Below are 24404 nucleotides of genomic sequence, written 5' to 3'. Positions count from 1 at the left end.
AGACTGAGAAGCTTGATAGCTTTGAAACAACTTCACCACTGTCAGAGCTATCTGAAAACAGCCGACTGCTTCAAATATTATTAGAAAAATGGAAGGAGATAAATTAATTATGACAGCACAAGTCTCCTATGGAGTCACATGTTCCCTGGTGCTAATATAAGGGGAAGTAGAAGACAGCCTACTGAGGTTGTGAGTTTGGCTTCTTTGCAGTGGATGTTGCAGGGCTTCTCCAAAGAAAATAAGCACAACATAATTAAAGACTGTCTCATAAGAGCTGTACTGATAAAATTTCAGTCATTTCCTAACTTTCAAGTGCTTCGTCTAGCAACTTCACACTGCTCTCACTTATTAATGTTGCACTGCTATTGTGTATTCACCCCACGCAACAGTTGATAGGATGTACCCAGTGCGCACACCTGACCTCAGTTATTTTAGTGGACCACTAAGTCTGTTACGTTCGCACAGGACAGCGAGGCTGTCAGCAGACCCAGTATTGGGGTTTGCAGTTCACCCCTACCAAGCCTGCAAACTTTATCGGTGTTTTGTGGCTGTCAGGTGCGGCCCGTTTGGTGGATCAGGCCCCCGAGGCTGTGACCCTAACGTGGACGCGGGCCAGCCCCACTCGGCGGTGGCAGCCCTGACACACTGCGGTACCCCCGGGTCGGGGCGACCCCCGTTAGGGAAGCCGGGCCGGGCCGGGCCGGGCCAAGCCGCCCCTGCGGCCCCCGCCGCGCCCTGCCCGGGGCGGGCCGAGCCTCCCCGGCTTTGCTTGCGGGGATTACCGGGGCAAACCGCTCATCCGCCGCTGACCCCGCGGCGGGGCCGGGGCAGCCAGGAGGAGAGCGAAGCCGAGGCAGGGCCGGCGGAGGCGGCGCGGCCCCTGCCCCGTCAGCGGGGCTGGCTCGGCGGGGACCGGAGGCTTCGCTGCGGGTAACCCCAGCCCCTCGGCTCGGGAGCGGCGGGCAGAGAGCAGCGGGGGCACGGGGCCGCTGGGGAACCCGGCTGCGAGGGAGCTGCGCTGCGGCACCGCCGCGCTACGCGACTTCGGGGCGGCCCGGCCCCCCGACATGGCGGCCCGGCCCCCCGACATGGCGGCCCGGACCCCCGGAGGGTCCTGCCGGGGGTCGGGCCGGTGCCTCCCTACGCCGGCTCTCCGGGCCGGGGCTCTCCCCGGGCCGGGTCCGTCCGTCGGTGTGTGTGTGTGGAGGTGTGGGCTGCTCTATTGTTAGGAGTTTTGGGGAAATAGGGAGTGAGCATGATCACGCTGTATGGCTTTTTTTTTTTTTTTTTTTTTACGGCCTTATAAAGTTTTCCTGTGTTAAAAGAAGAAAATTAAGTGATGCTTTAGCTTTGGAAGTTAAGTTCTCTGCTAATATATTGATCGAGTGTGGAGTCATTGAAAAATTGTTCTCTTCTGGAGCTGCAAAATGAACGGGGTGCGATTCAGTTCATGGATCGCCAGTGTCAGCTCATTACTTCTGGTGGCACAAGGTCCAAATACAATTTGGTAATGACACTGTTCCCCCTTCTGTTATTAATCTTGTCTTCATAATTGTAATGCCCCTGGATAAACGTATTCTGTTGGATGACAATTGCCGTGAAAATCTTTAGCTCTCTTTCGTTTTCAAAATAACAGCTTTTAAAATTGACCTCATGATACAATAATTAAATTTAGTACTTTGTTTCCATGTTCTTTTGTGTCTGGTGGCTGGCTTCAAAACACTGGAAACCTGTACTGCCAGCCTGTTTGAGCTCTGAAGGATTGTCACCCAGTGGGCAGGCCCTAGGCGTGAAGGTAGAATTGAGTGCTTATAGCCCATGTCGATTTTACATCCTGTTGCTTCAAAAAGCCTCTTCTGATGGACCTTCCTGAGAACTGTAAGCCTCAACACAGAGTTGGACCATTACTGTCAGTGGTAGGAGGGGAATGGAGGAAAACCGATGTGGAACCTGATGTAGACATCTTCCAGCAGCACCCTTTGAGAGCATTTAGAGAGTGAAGAGGTGGAGCCACCTGTGAGCAGGGTTGGCAAGTTCAGTCTGCTGCAAGTCAAATGTCAAGATCAGCTGAATAATAATCAGCAGATGAAATGTCAGTGTGGACACCCAATATGCATTTATCAATAGGAGATCAGGTACCAATACCACCCAGTGCTGTTCCTCTGTTGTGTGTAGAAGTTTTACCAAGGTCAAGGAGTCCAGAGGCATCAAGTTTCTCTGAAGGCTGTCTTGCTTAGATGGGAAAGGTATTGCTGGATAACAGTCAGAAGAGGAAAAAGTGTTTATTAGAAACAGAAGAAGCAGTTACTTGGCTCTTCAGAGAATGAGCACTAAAAGGTGCCCCCAGAAGTGGATCAAATTCTTCCTTGAGCAGCCCTAAGATTAATGTATATACTTTGAATTGTGCTCAGGAAATACATTGTCTGAAATTAAGCTTAATTTATCATCCTCCTTGCCTCCAGATACTGTAAAGTAACCATTCGTTTCTGCATTTACATTAATTCAATGTTCAGTTGTTGGGTTCAAAGTTTGTTTGGTTCTGAGCATCATCAGACAATGTCTAAGACTGGCAACTTTCAGGTGATGAAACATGACCGGTTTGCTGCTTCCCTGACTATAGCGTGGAACTGATAATCTTTTTATCAGTTCTTAAACTGTAACTCTTTATTTCCAGCAGTCAGGTAGGATATGATTCATTTTGCCTACCATTTATATCTGAATCTAGATAACTGGGTTCCTCCTGCAGTCAATGAAGATTTAGCCAGTATAATCAATGGAATCTGGAGAGTGACTCTTCTCATTCTAAGGTAGATACCAACCTGATCTGGTGAATCATTTTTTTGATTGTTTTGGCTAGGTCTAAAATGAGATGATAATATCTACTTTAGGTTCCAACAGGTTTATTGTACACATACCAAGTTAGGCAAATCCCAGCTATAGTGTTGTACTTGTGTGAGCACACAACAGTGAAAGAAGTAGACTCATAGAGAATGTTGCTGATTTGTATTCCTCATCTACCATAGCTGGGGCTAATGACAGCTGCAAAGCATCTAGCTTTCTTATCTATAAGAACAGATAAAAAGCCTCTCATCACAAATGTGTCACATCTCACTATGATGTTTTTAGATATCACTCAGTTGAAAAGATGAATGTTACATTTGTTTTTCCAAATAATGAATAACTAAAAATAACACTTTTACCTCTAAGTAGTAGAGTGAAAACTGTGGTGAAAACTTTTGGATATAATTCTGTACTCCGATAGGCTGCATTATTCTGGACAACAGGCGTAATATCTGAAAAAGTAAACCTGATCTCATATTCCCTGAATTGATTTGAAGGTGGTAGTTGATCTTAAATTTTCATTATGGAAATGAATTTAAAGTTGATGTCTTACTGTCAGGTTTTCCTAGGCTTAATGTGATTTATAGGGCTTTTATTTGGCCAAAACCACAAAATGATGGTATGGCCTAATTAAAGCAGCAGTCAAAGCTTGCTTGCTACTACTGCAGTATCTGTAAATGGCTTGCTGTTTGGTGGTTATTCTTATTCCCTCTGGGAAGTTTATTGTAGATGCCAAAGGCAATTGTTCAGTTCTGGGAAAGCATAGGGGGTTGTATAGAGCAGAAAGTAATAAGCAAACTGATGTACAGTCAAAGACAACAATTCAGGTAGATACATGGATAGTACAAAACTTAGGTAATAATGCAAAAATTTGTGAAGGTCTTTAGTTTCAAAATTATGTTAGTGTTAAGTGTATTCAGTTTTAGACAAATAAGTAAAAAAAAAAATGCTCACATTGAGCTTAGATTTGTATTGCTTTTGTCATTAGCAAAATTGGAAGCCAAATATCTTTCTGAATTAAGTGGAGAAGGTATTGGGCTTTCAGGAGCAAAATGTACTCTTTGAATGTTGGATGAGATAGTAGGCTGTGTAAGTGGCTCATTACAGCTAGGCTTATACTAGTTCAGGATCTGAGCTGCAATCTATGTTTGTGGTTGAACAATCAAATTCCTTGGACATTTATCCAGAAAATATTAGGTGTTGGTTTGGTGAATGGCATATGGCAGCCTCATGCACTTGGATCATCTGAGGAATACCATGCAGCAACCATTAACTTTCTTATTAAAAATGTATTGTCAGTGTAGGCACAAACTCATGAACCAAGAGAAAACGTGAGATTTTATTGTACTATTGCATCAAGTATTTCAAGGCCCCACTGTGTGTGGTGCTCAGTACCAGACCAAAACCTTTATAAAGTAAATATCAAACTAATGCATCAGGTGGAGAAAAGGTGAAGTGGGAAGATTCATTTTCTTTGATATAACAAGCCTTAGCAGCCTGTACGTGAACGCTGCCTGGCATTTCTTCTCTCTCTCTCTCTTTGTGTGTGTGTGTTGTTGTTTTGTTTTTTAAAATAATTTTTTTCTAGCATCTGGTAGGCAAGAGATTTGAATTTCAGATTCAGCAGGAGTGCTGTGAAGACTGAAAGTATCACCTCCATGTGGGGAAACAGATCCGATGGGCAACGTAAGCTAGTGTTGTTTGCTCCTGACATCTACATCCTGTGACAAATGTGAATCTGTTTGGCAGATTACAGGGTAGGGTCACCGTATGTGCAGGAGCTGTCTGGTTAAACACATGCAGGGTTTGCAGTGGGAGAGGGGGAGCGATGTAGACAAATAAAATGAGAGATCAAAGATCACTTCAGTAGCTGTGTTTTCAACTGAATCTGTGAGGTTGCGGTTCTAATTTTCAAGACCACTAAACAGAAGATTTTGGTAGCCTGGAGACAAGATGCTGGTGGGAACCTTAAGGTTGGCTTCATTTTAGTCGCAAATGAATAGATACCTGCTTTGTTAATCATCTGGGCTCCCTTTATGGAGAAGGATGAGAAGAGGTGCCCCACTTCTTTTATCAGCTCTTTATTGAGCAAATTGATATGCTTTCATCTAAGTGAGATGGAGGTCCAGTCAGAAACTGTTTGGGGGATGGAGGAAGGAAGTTGCTATTTATTTTTTTAATAGTAAAAATACTGGGCTAAGTTGTAGCATTCTTTATGAAATTCAGGCTCTGTTGTGCTTGCAGCTCAAGTTGCAGAAGCAAAAACTATTGCTTATTCCCACTTGACACCATCATCTTGATTCAAAGATCATAAATCCAATTTCTTTAAGTGATTTATTCTTTATTGACGGCGCCGGATGCACGGGGGATCTTTCCGCCTATCGTGCATCCCGAAGTGAAAAGCCGTCCCAAATTTATACATCACAGTGATTAATATTTTATTAACGCCTATACATATTCATTATCTAACCCCGCCTACTCTCGCTTCTCATGCTAATCAGTTTTTTGTGTCCTGCGCCTGCGCAGATCCTCTCAGTGGTCTTGGGCAGGGGTCGTCGAGCTGTGGTCGGTGGTCTCAGAGAGGAAGGCCATAAGTCTTCCTCACAGTGTACTTTTCACCCTTGGTCAGGATTCTGCTGAATTAGCTTTCTTCCTAACCGCAAGGACTGTTTTTTCTTCGAATCTTCTGCTCATTATTTTCTTATCTTGGATTCCAATGTCTTGTTCGAGATATATTGCCCGTATGTCCTATTTTGAGATACATTGTCCGTACATCTGTTTCCTGCCCTACACCTAATGTTCTGTTCTCCTTTAATAGTTTCATTCTTAACCCTTTCTTATCTGGAATCGCCTCAGCTTCCCTAATCAATCCCCCCTTTTCTTTTCCCCATGCAAATTCTTTTGCATTGCATGCCCTTATCATTAGCAGTATCGCAGTGACATACATACAAATATTCCTACTACCAATAACATAACCAGATCAGTAAAAACTTGTTCTAACTATTGAAAGTTGGGTAACCATGAGGTTAACTTATTCCATATTTCCTCAAAGCCCCATGAAATGTTATCCTTACTAATCTTATACAGAACCTTTGTTTGTTTCTATATTTCCTCTATGTCGGTAGAGACCTTTCCGAATACAAAAATTCTTCTTCCCAGCCTCTACGATATGTATTGCTCAATACCTTGCCATGTACTTTCGTCAGGGAAGCTAATATTGCCATTCGTTGTAACAATTTCCAATTCCAAACAAGTATTACAAAAGACAATATTAAACTTATACCAACTAACATCAATAGAACAATAATTGGGTGACACAATGTGTTCAAAATCCCAGTTGCAGTTGGCGACCATCCAAAGAGTTTGTCCCACCAGCTATGATCTGTGTCTTGTTTTACTCTTTGCAAAACTCTGTTTATTTCGTTTGTATCATGGTGGACAGTGATTAAAGTCTTCTCTCCATCTTCCTGAATGCCTTTTAAAATTTTGATCAGGTCTTGGTGTTTAAGTAATTACTTCACTAGCGTGAGGTTCATCCCAATAGGTGTGGGTAATAACTTGTGATACATTGTGTTGTTGGACTTGATCAACTGGTGGGATACCACTGGTGCTGAATATAAAAAATCACACCCGATGATTCTAACAAAGTTACAAATACAAAAGTTAGAATGATTTTTGCTAGGTAGAGTTATGTTTTCCTTATCTACTTCTACAAAAGCACAAGCAGTTCTTAAACACACACAGCCTTGACCAATATATACAAGCACAGTCTTTTGACTAGTATTTGGATGAATTTCAAAGTGGCAAACACCTTGCTCAGTGTCAAGACATACATCCTGAGCATCAATTGTGTTGCTTTCACAAATAAATCCTTGTTGTTCCCGGGTAGCACATGATTCTAGATTCACAGACTGCCATTTCCCGTTCTTCATCCGGGCCCAGGTTCTATGCTCCGAAGGATAGAGCACTGTTTCCTCATGATTTAACCCTAGTGCAACAATGGGGTGGATAACATAAACTGTAGCATTACGTATAGTAAGCACAAAGGCAGTAGCCATGTTAATAATGGGATCATAGGTAAAATTTACCAGAGTCCACCAAGATTGGAACTTCTTTTCGAAATCATTGGCATTGTCCCAAACAATCTTTCGGACTTCAGCCGGAAAAATGCCTTCACTTCCTTCCCTAATGATCAAGGCAGCCGTTGCCTGCATCCATAACTGTACCTGTATACAACTAAAAGCTAAAGATACATTATCTTGTGCCATACTAAGTGCATCTATTATTAGTCTGTGGTCCTGGTCTTCAGCCTTTTCCCATATTGGTAACACCTTTGAAACTTGCCATTGGCTAGTTCCCAATGCCAGTAAGGATGATTGCAGGGGCTGTTTTAATTTTGTCAAATCGCTTGTTGCTGTGGCTAGCTTATTCATTAGTATTTCTGAATCAATTCCATTTAAAACTCCTAATCCTGTTCCTAGCATTCCAGTTAAGTCTCTTTGTGTTCTGCCCCTGAGGTGTACTTGCTTTTGTGACCATATTGTCCAGCCTTCTAATGATGTCTTCAGGAAAGGAGAACAGGCTGGTTGAACTGCTGAGATGTTAATTTGTATTAGCAATTCAACACGCTTGAGAGACCATTCTGGATTAAATAACAATTGTTGTTGGCCTGTGTTCCTTACTACATATGGGCCTGTTTCATAAATTTTGGGTTCCAGCTTGACTGGGGCTTGGGCATAGGTTGTAGGGGAAGGAAGTGCAATAGGGGGTCTCACTGTCCAAAAACAGTTAACTGTTAATATAAAATTATACCAACAATCTAATTTACCTGGGCGGATACAACCTTCTTGTTGGCCACTTTTGGAAGTCGGTTTTACTAAAATCCCCGTTGCTTTCTCGTGGGCTGTTCCATTAATCATTCGGCACCCTATTTCAATTTCGTCCCCTACAGTTCTTTGGTGTATCCACCCTTCCCCTAAATTTTGCCATTCTGATAATGCATGTAAATGATCACCATTTGTTCGCCAAATAACCACAACAGCTAACTTTCCATTAATGCTCTTATCCTCTGTGGTTACGGCTTCAGACCAAGGCCACCCACCATTCTCTATCATCATAGAAGCACCTTCCAATTCTTGAATCACAATTACAACTATAAACCACAGAAATAAAACAATTCTGTTAACTAAATTTCTGCTAACTACATTACTAAATACTCCTGACCATAGTGTCTTCATTTCGCTTGACTGAACTTTAGTTTCAGTTCACCGTCACCCAGCGTTACTTTCCAGGGGGCTTTTGGAGCTTTCTTCACTCTCGAATAATGGATCCAGGCCGTTTGCTCCTTAATCTTGATGGCGGTATGTGTTGTCAGCAACACCTGGTATGGTCCCGTCCACTTTTCTTCCAAAGGTCGACCTGCAAATGCTTTTACATACACATAATCCCCAGGTTTAAAGGGGTGGATTGGTTGGTCCAGCCCTCTAGCCCTGGTTCCTGAGACAACTTTAGATATTTGATCCAACTGTTTTTGGAGTCCTATTAAATAATTACACAAGTATCCCGACCCCAGTTGCGTCAGGTCCTCCCCGCTGAACAAAAACTGATAGGGTCTTCCGTATAATATTTCAAAAGGGCTTAGATTTTCCTTTGTCCGTGGTTTTACTCTAATTCTAAGTAAAGCCAAAGGGAGAGACTGAGGCCATGATAAATTAGTCTCTTGTCCTATTTTGGCTATTTGTTGTTTGATTAGATGATTCATCTTTTCCACTTGTCCGCTTGCCTGTGGTCTGTAAGGGGTATGGAGTTGCCAGTCTACCCCTAAGACCTTACTTACTTCTTGAACTATTTGCGCACAAAAATGAGAGCCTCTATCCGAGGACATTGCTGCCGGAATTCCGAAACGCGGTATTATCTCATTCAGTAAAACCTTAACCACTTCTCTTGCCTTGTTGGTTCGACGGGGAAAAGCCTCCGGCCACCCGGAAAAAGTATCTGTCAAAACCAACAAGTATCGATACCCCCCTTTTCTTGGCAGTTCTGAAAAATCTATCTGCCATTGTTGTCCTGGATAGTTTCCTTTACTGATTATTCCGAACTTTACCCTATTTTCTGTATTAGGGTTATGATGCAAACAAATACTGCATTGCTGGGTTACTTGTTTTACCGTAGTATACAGATTTCTTCCCACCAAGACTCGACTCAGATTTTTATATAAGGTGTCTGCTCCCCAATGAGTCTTATTATGTTCTGCCATGACCATAGGCCATATTAAATTAGAGGGTAGTACAACCCTATTATCTTTCAGGTATACCCATCCATCACTCCTTGCTTTTCCTCCCAGGTCCCCAATTAACTTTTGATCTTCCCGTGTGTACCTAGGTTCCTGTCCTTCACCTAAAGTTTGTATTTTACCGTCTGGTATTAAAGTGAGCGCTTCTGCCTCAGCCAATCCGGCCACCCTTTTTGCTTCTTGGTCAGCCAATCGGTTCCCTACCTCGAAGTCAGCGGTTCCTTTTTGGTGTCCCCGGCAATGTATAACAGCCACCTTCTCTGGGTGCTTTACCGCTTCCAACAACTTCAAAATCTCCTCAGCATATTTTATTTGTTTTCCTTGGGCCGTTAATAATCCTCGTTCCTTCCAGATAGCCCCATGTGCATGCACCACACCAAATGCATACTTAGAGTCTGTCGAGATATTTACTTTCTTTCCTGCTGCTAGTTCCAATGCCCGCGTAAGGGCAATTATTTCTGCTTTCTGAGCAGACGTCCCAGGGGGTAATGGTTTCGACTCAATTACCTGTTGAGTGGTCGTCACCGCATACCCTGCTTTGCGTTGTCCTTGTTTCACAAAGCTGCTTCCATCAGTATACCATGATTCGTCCGCGTCTTCCAAGGGCTCCTCCTTGAGATCTGGTCGGCTAGAATACACAGTTTCCATAGTTTCGATACAATCGTGGACCACTGGCTCGTCAGGAGCGTTACTAAGGAAAGAAGCTGGGTTCACAATGTTAGTAACCACAATTTCTACGTCATCTTGCTCCACCAGTATTGCTTGGTATTTTAAAAATCTTTGAGGGGATAACCAGTGTGCCCCTTTCTGCTCCAAGACTGCCGAGACAGTGTGTGATACCAGCACGGTTATCTTCTGTCCCATAGTGAACTTCCGAGCCTCCTGTATATTCATGATGACAGCGGCCACCGCTCGAAGGCAACCCGGCCAACCTTTACTTACTTCATCCAGTTGTTTAGAGAAGTAGGCCACAGCTCTCCTGTAGGGGCCCAGCTTCTGTGCCAGCACCCCCAGAGCCATCCCTTGTCTCTCATAGGAGTACAACCAAAAGGGTTTAGACAAGTCCGGTAGACCCAAAGCTGGTGCTCGCATTAACTCCAATTTAAGCTTCTTAAAGGCAGCCTGTGCTTCCCCCGTCCAGACCAATTTTGATTGGTTATTCTTGATGAGGTCATATAGGGGTTTTACAATTAGTCCATAATTATTAATCCATAGACGGCACCAACCTGTCATCCCTAGAAAAGTTCGTAATTCCTTAATGGTCTGTGGTTCTGGGGTACGGCAGATAGTTTCTTTCCGTTCTGTTCCTAACTCCCTTTGTCCCCCTGAAATCTCAAACCCCAAGTAAGTTACACGTGACTGAATCAGCTGAGCCTTCTGTTGAGAGACTCGATACCCATTCAAACCCAGAAAATTAAGGAGACTTATCGTCCATTGCATGCAGCTGCTCCTATTCTCAGTGGCTATCAAAAGGTCATCAACGTATTGCAGCAGAACTCCTTCGGTGTTTGGGGCCTCCCAAACCTCAAGCTCTTTTGCTAGTTGATTCCCAAAAATCGTGGGGCTGTTTTTGAATCCCTGCGGCAATACGGTCCAGGTCAATTGAGCCTTTCGTCCTGAGTCTGGATTTTCCCATTCAAAAGCAAAAAGCTTCTGACTTTCTGGGGCTAAAGTCAGGCAGAAGAAGCATCTTTTAAATCCAGTACGGTAAACCAAACTAAATTATCTTTTAATTTAGTCAGTAATGTGTACGGGTTGGCTACCACAGGGTGTATATCTTCAGTGATCTTATTTATAGCTCTTAAATCCTGCACTAATCTATAGTTCTTCCCATCTGGCTTCTTAATTGGTAGTATAGGAGTATTATATTCAGATTCACACTCAACCAGCAGTCCATGTTTTAAAAACTTATCCACTATCCCCTTAATTCCTTTCCTGTCTTCTAATCTTAGGGGATATTGCTTAATCTTAACTGGCCTTTCCCCTGGCTTTAATCTCACCACTATCGGGGCTGCATTTTTGGCTCGCCCAGGGATGTCAGTAGCCCAGACTCCTGGGTAAACTTGGTCTAAAATCTCCGAAGGTACTTTACCGATAGGGTCTGCTTGTATCAGCGTTAAGCTTAGCGCGGTTATCAGCTTTTCTTCTCTCACCTTTAACCCCACCTTCCCTTTTTCAAAGACAATTTCCGCTTCTAATTGTTCTAGTAAATCTCGCCCCAGCAAAGACTTCGGGGATCCTGGTAAATATAAAAACCTATGTATTCCCATCTGTTTCCCTAACTTATATTTTAAAGGCCTTAGGAAAAAGGCTTTCTCGTGCTGGCCTGTAGCTCCTATCACCGTCACAAAATCCTCATCCTCTGGTATCAATTTCTGGTTTAACACAGAATAAGTCGCTCCTGTGTCAATTAAAAACTCCACTTCCTGTCCTGATTTCCCTAGCTTAATTTTAACCAGCGGATCTGCTAGGGTAGAATCCCCCGGTCCACTTCATTGGTCGGGAGATACACTAGCTACCATCAACCTGTTCTTCTCCCATTGTTTTGGACATTCCCTTTTCCAATGACCCACTTCCCTACAATATGCACACTGATTCGGTCTCAGGGGAGGCTTTACTGACCTTCCCCTTATCCCATTCCCTCTTCCTTTTCCCCGAAAAGGTTCGTCTTGCCTCTGTAAGGCCGCAACAGTTGCCGCAGCAATAGCCCTACCCAGCCTTTGTTTCTCATTCCCTTCTCGATTCCTAAATACCCTCCATGCCTCTTCCACCAGCCTTTCTAAATCTCTCACATCCGGCTCTTTCATTTTCTGAAGCTTCCGCCTTATATCGTCTGCAGACTGACCCAAGAACAATGATACTAGCTGGACTTTACCTTCCTCAGAAGAGGGGTCTATCGTTGTAAATTTTTGCATTGCTGTCCTTAGTCGATCGAGAAATTCTGACGGGGTCTCAGTTTGCCCCTGTTTTATGGTATATAACCTAGACCAGTTTACAGACTTTGGTATCGCACTTTCCAAGGCGATCCTAATCCATTCCTGATATTTTTTTTAATAACCTATAATCACCCTCATCATTATAGTCCCAGTTTGGGTCCACTCTGAGCACATATACCTCCACAGTTCCAGGTAAAACTGACGTTACCTGGGTCTGTACTTGAGTTTGTGCATTCTTAATTACCAGTTGCTTTTCCGTTTCCAATAATGCTGCCAGCATTATCTCTATATCTTTCCAATCGGGATATAAATTCTTTACAATCAGCTCAAACCTCCGGGCCACTGATTCTGGATCATCCCGGTATCCTTTCACAGCTTCCTTCCATGAATCTAACTCAGCAGTTGTGAAAGGTACTTTTATCCGAGCTGGTCCGTTAGCCCCCATAGCCTGTCGTAACGGGGCTTGAATAACGGGCCCGACCTTACTTCGGGTTCGAGCCGTGATCGGGGTAAAGTCTCCATTCCCCCAACTCTCATTTTTCTTATCTATTCTGCCGTTTCCTGGGCTCGCCCCCACGCCTCGTTCTATTATCTGGGGCGAGAGGACATAATCCTCCATTCTCTCCTCTGACTCATTCAATTTCAAACATCTCTGCCCGATACTGCACGCCGAACAACATCTTTTCATTTTTCCTGCCCCTTCCTTCTTCATATCCTTTTCTATTGCCAGGATCAAAGGATCCTGTGGGGCTAAGTTAATTCCACACTCCTTCTGCCATTCTGGGTGGTTTCTCAAAGTGAAAAACATATCTGCGTATGACACCTCATCCCACTTTCCTTCTCTCCTTAGAAACAACATTAACTGTAGTAAAGTATTATAATTTAAGGTTCCATTCAGTGGCCATTTCCCTCACAATCCAACTTATAAAGTGGCCACCATTGATTACAATATTTTATCAACGTTTTCTTATTTTCAGTTCCACCGGGGGATCCCCCTATATCTTTCCAGTGACTCAAGATACATCCCAACGGGCTTTTCTTCGGAATCCCACTACTCTGCTGCCCCCCCATGTTACAGTTCAGAATGTTTCTTGTTACACAATACAAGCCGGCAGCTTTCCACAATAACACCAAGATCCTAGTAACGTTATAAAGAGTACAATCAGAATCCCAAAGACAATAGCCAAGGTCAAGTTCCACATTTAAACACAACGTAATACCAACCTCGCATGCAAAGGTTATTCGTTTCCCAACAGCAACTGAGTGCTTTCCAAAAAACCAAATGCCGTCCTGCAGAAAACTTTTACTTTCCGACTTACAGACGACCCCAATTGACCGGTCAACCAAATAAACCAAAATAAAGAATATAATCACTTACAATGATGGGGTCCGTGTCTGCCTCCGCAGTGATCCGTTGAGTCGAGGAGTCCCTCCGGGAAATCCCGGGGGTACCCTAGGGAGTCCTGTTCCCAGCGGGTCCTGCGGTCCGACAGAGAAGAAGTCCCATCTGGGGTGCCAGATTGATTCAAAGATCATAAATCCAATTTCTTTAAGTGATTTATTCTTTATTGACGGCGCCGGATGCACGGGGGATCTTTCCGCCTATCGTGCATCCCGAAGTGAAAAGCCGTCCCAAATTTATACATCACAGTGATTAATATTTTATTAACGCCTATACATATTCATTATCTAACCCCGCCTACTCTCGCTTCTCATGCTAATCAGTTTTTTGTGTCCTGCGCCTGCGCAGATCCTCTCAGTGGTCTTGGGCAGGGGTCGTCGAGCTGTGGTCGGTGGTCTCAGAGAGGAAGGCCATAAGTCTTCCTCACAGTGTACTTTTCACCCTTGGTCAGGATTCTGCTGAATTAGCTTTCTTCCTAACCGCAAGGACTGTTTTTTCTTCGAATCTTCTGCTCATTATTTTCTTATCTTGGATTCCAATGTCTTGTTCGAGATATATTGCCCGTATGTCCTATTTTGAGATACATTGTCCGTACATCTGTTTCCTGCCCTACACCTAATGTTCTGTTCTCCTTTAATAGTTTCATTCTTAACCCTTTCTTATCTGGAATCGCCTCAGCTTCCCTAATCAATCTGTAATGCTCTGTGGCCTTGGCCATAAAGCCCTGGGTAGTGTAATTGGTATGTGTCTCAAGTTTCAGGTGTGATGAATGTGCTTCACTGAATTGCCATTGCAGCGATCGGATGGCCTACAGGAGATATACTGCGTTCTTCATGAGGCTGCCCCTTCCCCTTCCCTCTCCAAACTAGCTAGATACTGAAAATGATGGAGAATTCAGTGATCTGAGTGGGGCGTTTCTGGATGTCTCTAACATGATGCCTGAGGTCTGCTGAATGGAGTGTGTATGTTTGATATCAGCTACAAAGCTAAAAATCATATAAAGCTAGCTTATCCGAAAAAAATCTCTCCCAATTTATTGTTACAACTGTGATCAGATCGCTGACACCACATCCTACCTTTATCAAAACAAACAAAAAACCCAGAAGCAATCAAAAAAATAAATTGCCGCCTTGTCCAGGAATTCCTCAACCTATTGTTTTTCTTTCTGGAAGCCCTAAATTTAGTAATTTTTTGAGCACACCAGAGGTATTTTAAAGAGTATTTATAGAGGTTTGAGGGTACATTCCTAGCTCATGAAGCTTGAATCAAGCCATAAGCTGTTTTTAAAGAAAAATTTTAATAGTGAGGGGTATGATAAATTACCCAGTTATTGAAGCATCCAGACGTATTCCAGAGACAGTCCTATTTATTGCTGAAATATGAGGTTATATCATTATCAGCTGTCTCAACTTCACTGAGATGCAATAAAACATTGTTCATAGCTCAGAACAGAACACTTGAAATCATTCGGTTTAATATATTTCTAATAACAGAAGTGGAAGCTAAACAATTTATCTGCAGAGGCTTGTTCTTAAACATGGTGGAAGTGAGGAAATATGTTCAATATAACTTATTCAAGTCATGATTTTGAAGCTGCAAATCAAAAGACAAAGGATTAAAGTAAATAATTCTATCAGGAATAGTAGCTTTAAATTATTGAACTAAGTATGGCAGTTATTGAATGTGTTATTGCTAAGTATGTGGTGACTTCAGACAAGAAAAGGTAAGCATATAACTTTCTAGCACTGATTTCTGGTAGCCAGTAACACCTGCAGGAGCATGTTTCCTCAGTCCTTTCACAGTTCTCCTTGCACTAGTCTCCGCAGACAAATACGCAGGTGATCCAGGGAGTCAATTAATTTCAGGTGCATTCTGTTAATCTGTAGGAAATGAATGGAACCTGAGAAGCCGGCTGAAGCTGCTGTTTTTGGGTGTTTTTCTTAGAATATACCCTTTGCTGTGAAATCCCTGTGTGGCAGGGTGGACCTTTGATTAAGGATGTATTTTGAGGTTCAGGGTGTCAGAGTTTCCTGCATGGCTCAGGCACAGGATACGTATTTGAATCTTTGAATCCCTCCTTCATCTACTCGTTTTTGAAAGGAAAGAAATGATTCTTCCTTTCATAACTTCTGCATATCTCCTGTAAGCTGCCTGGGTCAGGGATTCTTGCTGCATGTTCTTGCAATGTGAGACCTAGCAGGACCTAGAGTTTGATGGAAAACTATTTATTCTGTAGAAAATACATTGGAGTATGCCTACATGCAAAATGATTTGGGCATCTTGGTTCTTATGAAGGTGTCCATCGATTGCTCTGCACCTTTTTTTCTAGAAAATCATCCATTATGTCTTGAGTATTCAGTAAAACTTTAAACAAACAGTTGACTTCTGTTCTAAAAACTTAGGCTCAGACAGAAATTTCATCATTGTCATGACTCCCAAAACAAAAGTTTGGGATTATGAATCCAATCTCACCGTCATGCCCCAAATAAATTGTTCTCAATTTAATAATGGAAATCAATAATTGTCACAATTAAGAGCAAACTGTAAAGCATTTGCATATACCTATAAAGTGGTCTTTTGTTTTTTGTTTGTTTTTAAGAAAAGATAAGCATTACAGTTTTATTTGAACACTGTTCTATAGCAAAAGAAAAAAAAATCCTTGACCAAAATGTTACAAATTGTGCTCGCTTTCTGGGAAAGAGGAGGCTTTGCCTGGAAACATTAAAGCTCTCAAGGCATGGATAAATAGTAGGCACGAGGTGGAAAGGTTATGCATTGGAAGAGACTGCAGTCAATCTCCCGACTGGGTTGTGCTTATAGGAATCCAAGCAGCAGAGGTGGGCAGGAGGAGAGAGGAAATTTTGAATCTGTAATAGGAATTTGGGGATTTGCGTATTAGGTTTCTACGTCTTGATCTCCTGCCATTGCTTTGACCTTAACTTGGATTTGTGTTAAGGGAGATTTTATTATGACGGGTAAAACTGGGTCATTTTGTTCTTACAGGCACTGAAGTCAAGGTGATGGGCCACGGCCACAGTGTTCAGTGGGCAACAGACTTCTGTGGGTTTCCTGGTGTTAAGAGGGTATTACTTTACTTTGCTGCTGTGAGCTGGTGTAGAAACTGGTAATAGTCACGTGTGTGTTTAAAACTAAGGGGAAAAAAAAAAAGAGAAGGGGAGAAGAAAACCCTATCTTCTCAGTGATGAGTGAGTTAATCAGCCAAGAGCAGAACAATGGGAAGATTTCTGAACCTCAAGTTCCCCAGGAGAGCTAGAAAACTTGTCTGAATGCGTGCAATGTGCCAATGTGCATAGTGGATAATTTAAAGAGCTGATACAACATAAGTTTGTGTAGCAGTCCATTTCAGCTGCTTCTAGGGGGTATACATACTGCATTTGTAGCGTGGTTATATGAATAAGCAGATGAATAAAGAAAGTATGATGAGTATGCTGGAAGGCAAAAATGAAGCTGAAATTGAAGGTATTCTGTACGTTATCAGAAAAGTGCAGTATAATACTATTTCTGTAACTGGCGTATCATGATATAAATTGCGTCGTGTATGGATTTATGATGTTGAAAATGAAAAATCCAAAAATAATTAAATTGATATAATACTCTTCAAAGTGGCTGCAAAACTTAAAAAATGAGTGTATGAAAATGACTCTCTAAAGCTCACTTATTTGTTATGTCCTTACTCAGTAAGGGTTTGAGGCTGCCCTCTTGTCTGCCCCGTTCATTTTTCAGTCTTGGCTCTGCAATTAGGAATACAAGAACATAATTTTTAACACCCCTCTACCAGGTTTTTGCCTGTTCTTAAAAAACAGGAAAGGTGGGAGTTTCTGGTTTGTTTGTGTCTTGTTTTTTAACGCTGTAGATGCTGGATAGTTGGTATAAAAGCATGTGCTAGTGACTTGTATCCATCACTGACCAGGGCATAGGTGCAGTGTTTCCTATACAGTATGTAAAATTGGTGCATTAATGAATGTACACCAGTAAACACATCTTCCATGACTGAATGCTTGCTTGTCAGAAGACCATAATATTGTGAAAAGATCTACCACTTCAGTCTGCTTGGCTCAGTTCTATATAAAAATTCAAATGCTAAGAGTAGGATTCCTCTCAATTTTATGCAGCAGTAATCTCTGAGCTTGACTCCCATTGCCCTGCCCCTTAAAAATAAAAAATAAAAAAATAAAAAATCCTAGAGTTGCATTTTAGTTTCATTATGGGGAAGCTTCTACTGACTTCACTCAAGCCAGAAATTAAGGGAAATTCAAATGATCATTTGTACTAATTTGATAATGTGTTGACCATGTTAAGTACCTGTATTAATTGTAAACTTTCTTGTTTGTTATGCTTTCAGTGCATGTACACTACATGGAGAAAAAAAATAATTCTAGTGTTAGAGATTGGAATATGTATTTATTTTCATATTTGTAGGAAAACAATTGAGAATAATCATTTGTTCACTGATTGCTGAAATTTTTAATGTTTCCTAGGAGCCATCATTTGAGATGCTTCCTCTGACTGGGAAAACAATCATATTTGATAGCTTTCCCGACCCCTCAGATACCTGGGAAATAATTGAGACTATTGGCAAAGGAACATATGGAAAAGTTTTCAAGGTATTAAATAAGAAAAATGGCAGCAAAGCAGCAGTCAAAATCTTGGATCCTGTTCATGTAAGCTACTTAAATTACTTGTGTTTGTACTTATTTAATTGTAACTGAATTTATTATGTAGTGTTTTTTCTTTTACTTACAATCTCAATAGGTCATTTACAATAGAATTGATAGCTCCAACCTGCGAAGTGAAATATATTTTCTAGATATCACTGCATTTTTTCTGTATGATGAGTGATCTTGAAAGTGGTTGCATACGGTAGAAGTCAGAAGTAGACCTAAACTCTATTACTTTTGGTTCTGCCTTGCTTATCTTTTAATTTCAGCTATAGACCTGCTTATTTTCCTTTTAAATACCAGAGTCCTAGCTTCTTATAGTTTTATTGTTGTTCCTTTTCCTTTTTTTGACGTGCTAGCCAGTAAGGAAGCTATGCATTTTTAAGTGTCTTAGAAGTCCCTTCAAGCATCTATTTTGAGTATGTGCTTTTAGCTGAGTTAAGTGCTATGAGTGACACTTTAAAAATAAAACAACATACTTTCTTTTTGTTATTATCGGTTCTGCATTTTCAGAATGTGCCAAAACACTTAGAGATCCATCTTTTCAAATGGAAAATACAAAGGCAGTAACTCCTACACACAAAGCACCAGGTGATGGGGATGTGGAATTATGTATTAGAGGGTTTTTGTACTCTATAACTGAGATTTGTTGGGTGACAGATTAATGCTCAAAGAGTAAGGAATAATGTTAGTCTGGTTCATAAGGTGAACTCCATTGACTTCAGTGATGGCTGCACATGGCGTGAGATTGTTCTTGAGAACAGTAACCTGCTAAACACGGACAAGGAGCTGTTCCTTTTTTGAAGTGGCCCCTTTGAGCTCACCTTTTGCACTCTCAGCACAGTGTTACAATTTCTGTTGGGCTCATAGGTCTTGCGTAGCAGATGCTGCTGTGTGTGAGCACAAGCTATGGACTGCATAGCAGCAAGGATGCTGTAGTGGCAAGAGAAGGTGTTTCCAGTCCCATCCACAGTCTGGCTCTGTGACCCTGCGACATCATATGCTTCGACGTGAGGCATGTGCTTCCAGTGCACAATTCTCTGGGCAGCTGGAGAAAAGCACGCTGTGTTGTATGAAACACTGTGTGTCACGCCATGTCTCATTATGTTCCTGTGGCCTTCATGTCCACAAAATGTGAAAACATACTGTCTTGCATTGTGTTTGTTGTGTTTCCTGTTAATCTGCTTTTCATTTCAGTATACTTTCAAAGTAACAAAAGGAGGCTAACCTCAATGCAGTATCACGTACCTCTCCCAAAGTAAACGTGGTTTACAGCCGAGCAGTAAGGCTCTTGGTGAATTCAGATGCATTGGAAACTCTGGACTCTATTGCTTTCTGTAAACGAAGTTTGCACATTTACAATGAATAGAGGACTTTCTTGCAGTTGGTGTTCATCTAATGCCAGTATGGCAGGAAATTTCTGCTTTAATCTGTTTTGCAAGTGTTCAGGAATGGTTCTTAACAGGCAACTGGTTCCGAAAGAATCAGGTAAAGTTTCAATGTTCTACACGCTTTAGAGGCTATAAGAAAAGGGTAGAAGATGAATACAGAGGGAGAGAAGAGGAAGTAAAGATGATGCTAAAGGAAAGAGAAACAGATTAAATAGGAGATAAGGGAGTAGCATGTGAAGAAGCCAGAAGAAATAAAAACAATGGATACAGATGCAATATAAGAAACAGAAGAAAGAAAAAAATATTAAGGTATAACAGATTCCCAATTTTAATGAAATAGTTGACTTAAAAGTTCCATTTTTTCTTGTTTCTTTGTAAAAGCATGCAGTTTAAAATTTTCTTCTTGGTCAGCTGAGACTTTTAAACTTCTGTTCATCTCAGCTGCTGAAAACCCTGTAAGCTGCCACCCAGAATTTCCATGAACTGAGAATGTTGAACTGGAAGAATTGAGAAATTTCTTTTTCAGCATACCCCAATATTATTCAAAAAAGTCATCTACTTATATTAAAATTCTAGTTTTGTTTTAAAATTAGATTTTTCTTCTGTCAAATATTCTCATGATTTTTTTTTTATTGCCTGTATTAAAGGTGTTTTTTTTCAGTGTGCAAACAAGTGAGCTGAGGATACTGATACATAATGGAAAGTCAATAATTCAGTCAACATCAGAGTACAAGACTTGAATTCTTAACTGAATATATTCTCTCTTTTATTCTAAGAATACCACTCTTCTTTTCCCCCTCCTATTCACAGGAGGTCTGAAGTAGCTGCTGTATCTCCATGTTGGTAATAAAATGGCAATCCAATATTAGAAATAGAGTGAAAGTTATAAAACCAGACCTTTTTGTTTAAACTGAAAGTATTATTAATGGCTGCAGAGGGAGCCATTGCAATGATGAAAAAGGTACTTTATATGTTTTCTTTAAATTTTACTATTTTTTTCTTTAAAGATGATTTCAGAAATGCGCAACCTATAAGGGGTGGACTGAAGAATAGAGCAGAAATATGCTTTTATATTACTTAATTCAATCTGGAAATACCAATTTAAGAAACTACATTATCATGGGTGATATGAAACTGAAATAAGCGTTTCACATTTAATCTTTTTAGAGCTTCTAGATTCTTTATGTTAAATAACATCTCAGATTTTTTGAAACTGAAACAAGAAAGCAAAGGTGTTGAAATGACTGTATATGAAGATGGAACTGAGAACAATCTTAGTCTTGTCCTTAGGGCTATAACTAAACACCAGTGTACTTTAAGACTCTTACCCAAAATATCTTACATCTAAGTTCACATGAAAATATTCCATCTACTGTTTCTAGAAGAGGCTCTCCCTTTAGCTATGTTTTATGCAGGTAAATATGTTAAATTCAACCAAATAAATCAAGTTGTCTTCCTTCATAAAATGCAAAGGAAGATTTTTCTTTCTAGTATGTATAGAATAAGTATTCTATTCATTTCACTCTCCCTCTCTTCATTTCTCCTCATATTGGTAAAAATTTCAAAATCTGAGTACCCCTCAGGAGACAAACATCTATTACATCACAGTGGGACAGTGGGTAATTCTCTTCCAATTTCCCCAAGGCATCTAGGTCTATTGTATGCTTTGTGTGTATTTTGGTTTTGACTTTTTCTTTTCAGTTTGTCCTTTTGTTTTTACCAGATGCTCGCTCTCTCTCTTATTGCCTCTTATCTTTGTCTCTTTCCATTTTTGTCCTTCTGTTCCCTCCAGTACCCTGGTTGTTTCTTCCTTTCTCGTTATTTTTTTGGCTACGTTGTGTTGTGCTTGTGGGAAAATTCTCTTAGAGTGAATTCCTTCTTTTTTGAAATAGAGGAAAACTGCTGCTGCTTCCTCCTCTCTCCCCCCCCCACCCCCCCCCCCCAAAAAAAAAAAATCTCTAAAGCTCTTCCTTGTAAGGAGACTTACTCATGTAAGCTCAATGTGAAAGTTTAACAACCCAATTCCTGAAGATACTGGTGACAAAGGAAGTTCACTGAGGTCAGTCAAGAAAAATAGCCCAAGGCTAACATGGGGAGCGTTACTTGTATTTAGTGTTGGAGAGATCTGCATAGGTCAGGTGTCCTCTTAGGCACAGGTGTCTTATGTTGTGAACTAAACGAGGATTGTCATTCATTAGGACTACAAAGCATCCCTTTTCTCCCCAACAGTCACTTCCATTTGGTGGTGGTGAGGCAGGTGATAAAGGTTTTCAGCACTGAGTAGGTGCCTTTCATTGGTATGAAATCCATTCATATGGATAGTGCACTTCATGAGTAGCCTCCCTCTACAAGTGATTTGTCATCTATTTCTCTTTGTGTGTAAATAGCAAATTGTATTAAAAGCACTTTAAATTTGCTAACAGGTTTGCTGTCCATACTTTTTCAAGATCTAAACAATGCAGGGAAAATGGCTGCAGCTATTCTGCTTCTACATGGCAGAACGTGGCCCGGATGGACTGAATGTTTTCTCAGCATGATGGAAGCAGTCTGAAAACATCCCTCAATGAGCACTTTTAGTGCATAGGTGAAAGGGGTTACCTGACTTGTCCAGTGCCCATAGTTGCTAGCATCTGTATTTGGCCTGAAGGGCCTTGCAGAGCCCCTGGTGCATGTGATGACAATCATTTGTCAGGTCTTGCCTCCAAATGGACTTGGCTTGCTATGTAAGAAACATGAGGTCTGTTTAAAAACAAAACAACAATAAAACATACTGACCAAAAAGCCACTACTCAGCTCATTGGAAAAGCTGGAGAAATCACGGGTATCACCAATTTCTATGATAGCAGAAAATGAAAAGAATTCACAGATGATTCCAGAAAGTGGAATGATAAATGAGTAAGATGGGGCTGCAGTCATACTCGTTTGTGAACAGAGAGGTGGCAAGGTAGTTCCAGCTGCACCATCTCTGGCTGGCAATACCCTTGAGACTGGAGAAGTAACTGGTGACTTCCCAAGGCATCTGCGTGCACTTCCCAAAAACTCATCAGTCTGCACCTATACACTTGTGGATTGCCCAGGTTTCAACTTGAAATGTTCTTTGCCCATTCTTCTGAGAGCTCCTCTGCCATACCCCATGCATTTGTTAGTTGAATAGGCAGAAGACCAAGGAAAAAAAAAAGATGACTTTCATTAAGTAAACAAAACCAAGCTTTGTAACTCTGCAAATGGCACATTAATACTTGGATTTATTTGTTTTATTATTTTTTCTCTTTGCATTATTTCAAACTAGATTTGAATAGCCTGAGAACCGTGTGTTTTTTGTTTGTTTGTTTTGTTTTTTAATTGCTCTTATTATTTATTAACTGCTATGTATTTCTCATTTGTAATCCCAGGATATTGATGAAGAAATTGAAGCTGAGTACAACATTTTGAAAGCTCTCTCTGATCATCCCAATGTAGTCAAATTCTATGGCATGTACTATAAGAAAGATGTGAAAAATGGAGACCAGCTTTGGCTTGTTCTTGAGGTAAATAATTTGGGAAAAAATTTCTTCAAGTCAGCATTCTTATGTTGAGTATGAACACAATGAATGAGATGCAAGTTATTTGTTTGATGGCTTTCTTTAGAGTAGTTGCATGTGAAGTGATAAATACTGTTGTTTAGTTTTGTCAGTGTTTTGAATTAATGTTCTGCTCTGATTTCACTATTCTTGTTAGGTACTTTATACGGCTAGTACTGTGCCTTCAGAATTAGGATGTAAATGCTAATAGGACTTGATAGGATTTACTACTATAGATCTTTCTTTGACAAAAAGTGTGTCATGGGAATCTTCCTTCTGTAGTATTTGTTTAAATATGACTAAGATATGATATAACAGGTAAAGTAACTGCTATGATGATTTTTTTCAAAAATAAATGGTAGAAATGAATTATGTTTCTTTATGCACATAAATATACAAATAAGACAAATAAACAAGTAGCCTGAATAAGTAGTAGCCTGTTCTAATTGCCAAATACAGTTGAAAGCAGCAGGATTTCCCCAAATGGAATGAGAGCAAGGTAAGGCCTGTAATTTGTGTGTTTCAGTCTTTAATTTTGACTAATCTAGGAGCAAAGAACTTGATCACTACTATTTTCATAGGTTCACTATAATCTGTTCTGCAAAAACTTCCTTGCTGATGTTTGATCATTGTTTGATAAGGTTGAGATTGAAGAATTGGTGGTATTTTATAATGCCAGCTACATGAATGTAATCCTTCTGCCAAATATCTCAGATAAGTGTTACCTAATCCTGAAAACAAGCTCTAAAAAAAAAAAGCCTAACTTCTAAAGCTTTTCCAAATTGTGAATTGCATTGGGAATATGTTTTCAGGACAGTTTGCACTAGAATTGATAATAAATTGTTAGGTTAGACTGACGTCAAAAGATGTCAGCCTTTTGTGTAGTGAGCATCTTTGAAAAATCTAGCTTCTGTTGTGTCTGCTGGGCATTTGAGACTCCATCTGTGAAACTTCTGGCCTGTAAAGGATGGGTGCCAAACAACCAGGATAGAACAGACTGTGAGGAACAGTCAAGTGTTTATATTTTAACTTTTATATTTTGAATGGATTTATTTTATTGATGTGAAGAACACAAGCTACATCTGGAGTACAAGTTTTATATTTACTCTCCACATACCACGCTGCACATGTGCAAGTGCCACTGTGGGTTGGGTGGAATAGTCTTGGATGCCTTCTGTCACTGCACATGGAGATCCATGTGTACAAAGGATTTCAGCTGGTGTGTGTATGTGTACATATACATGAGCAGAAAACTAATTTTCCAGCAGTGACTTTGGTGAAGCTGCACGTCTAATACAAAGGT

General features: G+C 40.9%; 1 protein-coding gene across 1 annotated transcript in view; it reads left to right on the top strand.

The window, feature by feature from the left end:
- Positions 1-657: 657 nt before the first annotated feature.
- Positions 658-24404, top strand: part of MYO3A (myosin IIIA) — a 131610-nt gene continuing 107863 nt past the window's right edge. The window contains 3 exon segments of the mRNA XM_048048503.2: positions 658-930; positions 17971-18153; positions 22934-23068. Coding sequence (XP_047904460.2) covers positions 17986-18153; positions 22934-23068 — 303 coding nt within the window. The 5' untranslated portion in view covers positions 658-930; positions 17971-17985.

The sequence above is a fragment of the Anser cygnoides genome, chromosome 2, assembly GCF_040182565.1.
Source record: "Anser cygnoides isolate HZ-2024a breed goose chromosome 2, Taihu_goose_T2T_genome, whole genome shotgun sequence".
Taxonomy (NCBI): domain Eukaryota; kingdom Metazoa; phylum Chordata; class Aves; order Anseriformes; family Anatidae; genus Anser; species Anser cygnoides.
The sequence above is the reverse complement of the archived record's forward strand: the minus strand, read 5'-3'. Positions and strand labels throughout refer to the sequence as shown.